The sequence below is a fragment of the Calonectris borealis genome, chromosome Z, assembly GCF_964195595.1.
Source record: "Calonectris borealis chromosome Z, bCalBor7.hap1.2, whole genome shotgun sequence".
In the NCBI taxonomy this organism is placed as follows: Eukaryota; Metazoa; Chordata; class Aves; order Procellariiformes; family Procellariidae; genus Calonectris; species Calonectris borealis.
In genome coordinates this window covers 52,195,701-52,204,823 of record NC_134352.1, presented here as the reverse complement: position 1 = coordinate 52,204,823, position 9,123 = coordinate 52,195,701, and the positions used below count along the sequence as shown (strand labels likewise).

The following is a 9,123-nucleotide window of genomic DNA, read 5'->3' as shown; positions in this document are numbered from 1 at the left end:
TTCTAAGAAAAATGACGGCAAACATTTTTGCAGGGCCTGTTGCGGCAGGACAAGGGAGAATGGTTTTAAACTAAAAGAGGGTAGGTTTAGACTAGATATAAGGAAAACATTTTTTACAATGAGGGTGGTGAAACACTGGAACAGGTTGCCCAGAGAGGTGGCAGATGCCCCATCCCTGCAAACATTCAAGGTCAGGTTGGACGGGGCTCTGAGCAACCTGATCTAGTTGAAGATGTCCTGCCTATGGCAGGGGGGTTGGACTAGATGACCTTTAAAGGTCCCTTCCAACCCAAACTATTCTATGATTCTATGATCACGTCCAAACGACAGCATTCAAGGAAACTCTAGCAGGACAAATTGGTAGAATTTCCTAACTTTTCAGTGCCTGACAATTTGTTTTGGAAAGACACACATATAACAAAGGGCCTTTCACAGAAAAATTAGTCCATCTAATGAACAAAATGTCTTTGTGTAAATAAACCAGTCAGGAAAAATTTTTCACGCTAATGGTTGAAGCTGGATAAAGCTTATGCTCTAGAACCTGCAGAACATTTTTATCTAAGTAGATGGAGAGTTGTTTGGCTTTACTGTGGGGCAAAATTTGAGGATTTTTATATAATCCAGGATAAGTCTTTTTACTGTGATGAGTCAGTCATCTCTTGACCATATTCTGACTCTGACCATTGCTGACTGTTGTTACTGGTTTATGGATTCCTAATGGTACAAGAAGAAAACAATGTATTTGCAGGAACATGAGCTGAATGAAACATCCCATATATACAGCTAATTCACACTTATGAAAAAGAATTCTTCTTTTGTAGAGTTCAAAGACCTTGACCCAAAACAAAGCTTTCTGAAGTCAGGAAGAATTTTGGGAAGATTGGATCTTGCTGTCTTTATCTAATGAAAATGTTATCATGAAGGCTGTTAAGAAATCAAAGATTTACTGTCTGTCACAAGTCAATAACACTGAAAGAAAACAGAGGTCTCCTGCCTTTCCGCTATCATGCTCAATCTTACATCACAGGAGAAGCAGTTCAGGTCACCTGTATAATTACTAGGGCTGGTAAAACATGATGATGAAAACTAAATATAAACTTTTAAATTGAGACGATTATCTGGTTATATCTCCTTTTGTTTTTGTTCTCCTCCTTTTTCAGCGTAACCGCTAAGCCAAAATGTGTTTGCAAACAAATATGTTAAATCTAAACTAAGTACACACAGAACTCCATGTGCCACGCTATCAGGGTAGAAGGTTTAAGGTCAGTTTCTAAGGCATTACTAATTAAGACTCTTAGAGATAGAAAAGAAAACATAAGACCAGGGTCTGTAGCATAGCTCATTTTTATTGTTTAAACAGTTTTTGCATAGGAAATATATCCGCTTCCAGTAATTGACTGCAGTATGAGCAGCTGCTAGCAGTATAGGCTGGATATAACAGTAACAATCACATTAAGTCAAGCTTGATTTACACCAGTTTAAAACTTGTGGCAGTTGAGTTCATTTGTAACCTAAAAAAAAGTACCAAAAAGAACATTATTATCCTCCAACCAGGCACAATAAAAACCTTTGTTAACACTCAGGCTAAAAACAGGTCTGATGCCAGAGGGCCCTAATTCCAAAATTAAGTAGCTGTACTGTAATGCATCCTACTAGTGAAGGTTCATTACACAAAGACTGTGCAAGCACCTCCTTTTTAATTAAAATGTAACCTTCAGGATTTATGGCCTACAGTATGGGGAAAAATGCCAAAAGTTTTAAAGTGGATCAACCCTGGTGTGTAGCTAGCAAGCAATAACTGACTACTTGTCACCTACAGTTGTACTAAATGTATCTAAAGAAACACACAGCCCTACAAAAGTTGTTCTCAGAGAAATATCATTGAGATAGGGTGCCTCTTCCCAGCTTACTAAAAGTTCTATATGATATAAGCACAAATTAACAGCTTGATGAAGACATAATCTAATGCAGCTCTTGAGAAGCCTATGCCTGGGATTGAGGAACCCCTCACATTCTACAATGTTGTAGAGATTTTTTTTTTTGAACAAAATGTTATCTGAAACATATTTACAACTGAACTCAACAGAGACTGTGAAATTGAACAGGCACTGCTCATTTGTTTGAGTTTTTTGGTAAACATTTTGCTGGTTTTTGTTTCTTTCTCATTTTGCATCAACTTTTATCAGTCCATGCAACTTCAATGCCCTCAATGAAGAATGCATAATAAGCCATACTTCTTAAAAAACTTCCTTCTGCATATGGAGATACATTTGCCACATCAGTCCCTGTAGCACAGTTTTCAAAACCATTCTGTCAAAAATACAGTAATACAAAGACTGGCTTTAGTGTCACTAGCTCACACTGCTCTCCGTTTATTTAGGCCACCTTTTGTTTTACTGTTACTGTATCATGCAATAAAAGTATCAAAGGCTTATTCTAGGATATTATGATGCTAGTGGCACTGAAGCCCTTTTCACAAATTCAACATACATTTGAATTGCAACACACAGATATTTCTAAAGAGTAATAACTAGTGAACCCTTTTATCATAAAAAAAAACCAACTACTTACAACCATTGAAGAAAAAATTGCAACAAAAAATGTAAAAATTGACCGTCTCCAACTTGTCCCCTTTACTATTAACAATGTGACCAACAGAGCTGTGGCATGGAAACAGTACAAAGAGTTGTCATGGCAATAAGTTTGGCTGATGCAAAGGTCATTGTGCAGGGCTAAAGGGCAAAATCAGTGGTCCGTGTTATCCTCCAACTGCAGTGCTCCACCACAGCCACACAATTTTGAGGAATTAGAAAAAACGGGGGAACTAGCAGAAAGTGCAAATAAGAAGGAGGCAGTTTTCAGCTCCTTCAGCATGGAGTAGAACATTCAACTTTGAGCTTTTCCTGTTTAAATTGATCAGCCTGCATATGACTTTACTCTCTTTTTTTTTTTTTTTTAAGTTTTCTATAGAAACCCAATGAAAAAGTCCAGGAGCATGCAGCTGGTTAATGTTAACAAAAGACCTTGACAGGATCATGTAAACTATATTGGATGTCATGCTTGGGGCCTTACTGCCAGCAACATTAGAGAGTTGTTTCATTAGAAGTGAATACTGTACACTGAATATGGGATAACTTTCTGCAGCCTTCATAACCTCACACAGTAAATATAATTTAGATTTAGGTACAGAACACACTCCGGTGTCACAGCTGAGTATGTCCTTGTGCAATCTCTTTCATTAAGTTCTTATGAAGCTACAAGTTGCAAATCCAAAATTCTGCTCCCTGAGGACACAGCTATGTGAGACATAAGTACTGTTTTAGTTCTCTGCCTATCCTGAATTGCTCTGTGAACCTAATCTTAAATACCATCATGTAACAATCACAAAAACTTTTGCTAAAGGCCATATATACTAATAAAAAGACAGTGGTGCTTCCAACATTTTGAAATGCTCTGAAAACCAACTTTTCCAATACTAAATACAACAAAATAACCTTCATAAAATATAACTTTTCTCCATTTACATTTTTAAAGGATTAGTAACCTATGCTTTTCAAGCACAGGAATCTGCGAAATAACTCCTAACATGGACAGATTTTTTTTTAATACATAAATTAAGAAACCGGAGAGTTTTAACCCAAGTCCAGTTTCCAAACAAGGAATATTCTTGCTTACTTTAAAAATGGAAATGACATGCATTTCCATTATAATTGTTAAAAAGTTAGCTTTACAAACGAGGGTATTTTAATTAAAAAAAAATTCTTAACAAAACTATACAGTGTACAAATTACTGTCTACAAGGTAGGCGGTTCATTCAGAAGATCCTCCTTTCTTCTCGCTACTTGCAGCTTCACAAATTCATTCACATATTTTCAATGGAGCTGCCCACCTGAACATCACCCCACAACTATATTGCTATAATTAATATTTTTGCCATGTCTGTATGTACAGTCTCCTTCACTGCCTTTTTTTTTTCCCTTAGTCAAGCCTCAAACGTTCATGTCACTCCAGGGGAAACACACTTCAGTGGCACAGCCATGAGGCCAGGGCTGCAAAGCAACTTAATAAAGGCAGAACAGTGCACATAGTACGGGGTGGCTCGATTTAGTCAGAATACACTTCCTGGTGAAGGAGGAGGCCAGAGACTGGATTTGAGTTCTCAATCTTATCTCAATCTTTTGACTGCTGAGCTTAAAAAAAAAAAAACAAAACAACCCAAAACCAAACCTACTATAAATGAAAAGTTCATTTTCTTCCAAACAGGCTTTTCCATTAGAGAGGCACGTGAAAAAAACCCACAGTTGTTTAATAACCCAATTCATTCCCATGGAAGGAAGGAGTTTGCTTTTTAAAATATTGCATCTGTAAGGTCACTTTTTTTCATACAGGAGGTCAGAGATAACAAAAAAGCTCTGTTAAGGGCATCCATCTTCCTGCAAGGGCAATCATCATTTTGACTATTGCAGTTTGAAGCCTGAACTTGTTTCAGTTTCATCCTGGTGTGCTATTAAAAGCTTAAGGTGGACACCTTGCTAATGGCACTAACCAAGGACCGCCCCCCGGCACACCCCTCTGATCCCAAACTGCTCAGTATCAGTGGCATGCGGAAAGGACAATACATACTTTGTTTTACCAGGCCAGAGCCTGAGATGCACTCTGGGTGGGTCTAGTGCGTTTCGGTAATCTCAATAGCCATGTGCTTAGTGAATGAATTCACTACAGGGCTCAGAAAAAGAGCAACATAAAGTTGATTTTCATTTTCTTTTGGTGTCTTATCTTTTTATGTGGGGTTTTCTTTTTTTAAGTTTAGCTATAGATAAATTGCAAGGATATGCTTTTCTACAGCTCCTGTCGCTGTAGCCCTTCAGGCCCTGCCTGTACACGTATCTCCTGCTGGAGACGTGGGGATGCACCACCGCCACGGCTCGGTAGCTGCCGTGCGCTGGCCAAAGCCAGAAGGGACTGACTTTGGCGTGCCACTGCCCAGCACTGTTGCTGGAGCTGCACCTCCGGGGCTGCTCCAGGGTAGGAAAACCTCCAAAATGCAAAGACAGCTGCAAAGGGGTGAGTTTTCCCATCAGGGTATCCCATATCCACAAATCTATACTCTCCTTTGCTTATGCTCGAGTAAAAGGATGTGCTTTTAAGAAAAATTCACTCTGTGTTGAGCCACACTTCACAAAGACCCCAGGTGCACAAGAGGTCTCCAGCAACAGGCCCGCTACTGATCTGCAAAATGTGATTTTACCGGAAATACACTTTTATTTACATCACAGTCTAATTCCGTGCATTAAGAAAGTCCTTCCTCACTACAGCCCAGAGCTCTCGATCTGACCTGCTGTATGAGAAGACACTGAAAACCTCTGACACAGCCTGAGCAGGCTGAAATTGTAATTCAGATGCTGTGCATTAACAAACTTGGGAAAAAAAAGAAAAAGAATGTTTTGATGTAGAAGAAACAAAAAGGAGTATTTACCAGTCAAGCAGACTAAGGGAGGCAAATTCTCTGTAGGAGTAACTCCGGAGTCAACTGGAGTCAGTGGAATTATGCCAGCAAAGATTTTGGCCCTGTACATGCATTTCCTAGACAAAGCAAGCGTCTTTGTCATTCTGAGCTAAAACTATTTTCTAACGTGAACACTTTAGGATGCAGTATCTTTGCCAGAATGGAAAAGGCTTCATCTCACTGTGGGTCTTGACCTCTTTCTCTCTCTGTCTGTCTGTCTCTCTCTCTTTCTCTTTCTCAAGAAAAAAAACTTAAAATAAAACAATTTCCTCAAGTCAAGTCTGCCTCCAACAGAATTCATTATTTATTTTTTAAATCCAGAAATGATTTCAGCTTGCACCCCAGGTGGGAAGTTAAAAAGAGGGAACCGATTTGAAAGTTTGTCACAGTAGGCAGAACAGTCGCTTTGCAGCCCTTGCCTGGCTAAGGGTGCACTGCTTCACAGCTACACTGTAAAGTGTTAAAAATCCTCCCCACCCACCCCAGAATATATATATATGTATGTATAAAAAAAAATCCCCTGTCCACCTCTCAGTACAGAAAAGGACCTCATCACACTGCAAAAATAGCAGTACCCACTTTGGTCAATTAAAACAAACAAAAAAAGCATACATTATTCATTTTTTTTTTTCTTTTAAATCTGTGTACTTACCTATAATAACCAATACAGCTAAAAGCACTACCTACATAGGCAAAACTTGGTATTGCATAATTCGTATAAATTTGTATCCCCTCCCCCCAATATTAATTGGAAGAATGAAAAACATGAAAGGTTAATAGAAAAAACACCAAAATACTGAAAATATTGCTGGTCGATTACAATTTTTAAGCGGCAACTATACACAGCCATGATATGCTTTATAAATGTGAGATAAAGGTATAACTGTCTAAAAAATCCATGATGTCACACATTTTTCCCATCTGGAGTACAAAATATTTTGTCATAAAAATGGTAAAGATTTAAAATGATAATAAATGCAGCAAAACAAGTGTAGTGATGTCAATTTTTTTGTGTTTTTTTTCTTTTTTTTGTTTTTTTCCATTTTTTAGATTTCAAGGCAAGGCACGTAATGTGGACATTATATCTTCGTGCAAATTAGGATTACTGGAAAGAGTATTTTAATTATTTTTTTAAAGAGACATAGAGGCAAAATGTCTGCCCATGCACATTATATTTCTGTCAATATGTGAAAATTGTTGAACAAGGCTAACTTCTGAAAGCACCATGCAAGTTTTCAGCACCCTGTAATTACATTAAGAGTGCATTATTTAAATATAACATATCCCCATCCTGGTATTACCAGTTTGTAAACGGTAAGCTTTGCCCTTGTGACATGGATTTGCCTATCTCTTTGTCTCTATGATGCAGATTTTACAGAAACATGTAAACCCTATGGGTTCTTGATGCAACCAGTAACTTTAAATAAATAAATCCTACCCCTCTGTAGGAGGCAGCAGCTAAACCAACATAAGTGCTGTGTTTCCATTGATTTCTTTTTCTCAAGGACATGATTTGTCTTGATTTAATGCCTTTTAATGCCCTCAAAAACTGAGGGGAAAAATAAGTTTGTTCAAAGTGATTTTTATTTCTATTTTTAATCCCCTCAATTTAGAGTCCAAGGGCTGAAGGACTTATAGTGATGACCCCTTAGATATGATTTTTAAATTGCACTTGCCTCTGTAAGTGTTTCTTTAGTGGGGAAAACGCTCACTTTTTTCTTTCTTTTTTACTGTTGCATGAGGAGATAACACTTTTACCTACGTAGAGGCATTTCTTCCATAGAGCCTGTGTGTTCATACCGGTTGAAAACTTCAAACTGCATAACACACTAGAAAAGGCTGAATTAAGGGCCAAAGTTTAATAAATCCATACTGATAACTAAAGGCTACAAAGCTTATTTTTAAAACATTTAGAAATCAGAGTGTTGAGAAAATGGTTGGCTCACGGCCCTTGTCCTCCTGCAGCTCTGTTTCTGCTGCCTAGCCTTTGTTTTGTGAGATAACCAGGAATAGTGATCCCATGCGTAAACAACAAGAATACTAAACCAATAAAACTAGCTTATCATGCAAATATTAAGGCATCTAGAAAGTCAGTTAAAATATATTGTCAGAGACAGAACATCTATTTCCCAGCGGACTTCATATAACAAAGGCTACTTAGCAGGGGCTGCATTCTACCCATCAGTGAAATATCATCGACCCTTTGTATGTCATTTCAGTTTCAACCATAAGGGAATTAGTGATTGTAAGAGCTGCAATTGCTGGTCTATTTTTTCTTCTTTCTTCAGTTTCTTTTCTCGTCCTGTCTTCCTTTCTTTTTTTCTTTTTTTAATTTTGCTTTCTTATTTTTTTTTTTATTTTTTCCCTCAGTTGCTTGTTTCTGCTTGAAGGAAAGGCTCTCCAATTATGTTCAAACCATAATTTGGGACATTTGTCGGCAGGATCGGTGTCCTATTTGATACTTGAAAAGGAACCAAGCTAGCCCAGGTACCAGGACTGTTGAAAAGGGGAAAGAGATAAGGAGAGAGAGAAAGAGAGAGAAAAAAACAAAACATAAATTAAAGATGTTGCAAAATCTAGAACACAATGAATTTGAATCAGGGTTAAGCCAATATTCATTATTAATAGCACTACTTAAGATCAAATAAGAAACCAAGTTTGTGAATATTACTTGAGATTCTACTTCACAGTTTTCTTTGTGAAAGTATGACTGATTTGAAAGAAAAATAATTGCGGTGATCTCAGTTGCAAGTAGTATTACTGTTGTCTTACACTAAGTGGCCTGTTTGTTTATGAAAGCCCCCAAAAACACTCTGTCACTGAGGAGCTTAAGTTCCAATGGCATTCACCTGTTTACCAGGCACCAACTAATAGCAGGTACCGTACCCAACAGTATTTGCATGATGGACAGTCAAAGAAAGACCTCAGCTACCTCTATTCAGTACCCAGAGCAGACCCTGGGCAGCCTTTTCTTTAGATGTGTTTCTGGCAACCCAGAAATAACGGACCTTAGAGATAAAGTCTCCTCAAATTTATTCAGAAGAAAAACAGCGTCGTTATGTCAGCAATCATTGCCAAACAACTAACAGCAGAACTGGACACACAGCGTGCAAACACATGCTTCTTCCGCATTTCATTGTAACGAGTTTTTCTCCGCACTAGGTGTTTCCACAAACACAACAGCTTACTTGGGAATATCCATTGGGATTAGACTGATAAGCTTCATGGCAACACATCTGCAGACCTCCGACACATGTTTTGCGGAGGACTGATGCTGGAAATTTTCTTCCTTCTCTATCTTTGGCCGCCCTCCCCACTGCTCTCTCCCTGGATGAGCAAACGCACTTCTGCAGCGTCAGGTGTAAAGAGGAAAACAGACCCTTTTTATCTATTTTAAACGTGTACGAAACAACTACATTTCACTTGGCAGATTTATGTGATCCTTTCAGTTGCTGTTGTATGAAAATTATAAAGGAAGAGGTCAACTTATTTTGTGAAATCCAGGGGACGTGTTCCTCAGGTCTTTTATATTAAAAATAATATAAACAGCTTCTGTCATTTACTCCTGTTTGATGCTCTTTACCTCTCTAAACCTGTTAATTTACTATTTTGACTCC

General features: G+C 38.0%; 1 protein-coding gene across 6 annotated transcripts in view; it reads right to left on the bottom strand.

The window, feature by feature from the left end:
• Positions 1–1,328: 1,328 nt before the first annotated feature.
• Positions 1,329–9,123, bottom strand: part of NFIB (nuclear factor I B) — a 177,135-nt gene continuing 169,340 nt past the window's right edge. For all 6 annotated transcript variants that reach the window (XM_075136389.1, XM_075136392.1, XM_075136391.1 and 3 more), the window contains one exon: positions 1,329–8,002. In XM_075136389.1, coding sequence (XP_074992490.1) covers positions 7,873–8,002 — 130 coding nt within the window. In that variant the 3' untranslated portion in view covers positions 1,329–7,872. The remainder of the gene's footprint in view (positions 8,003–9,123) is intronic.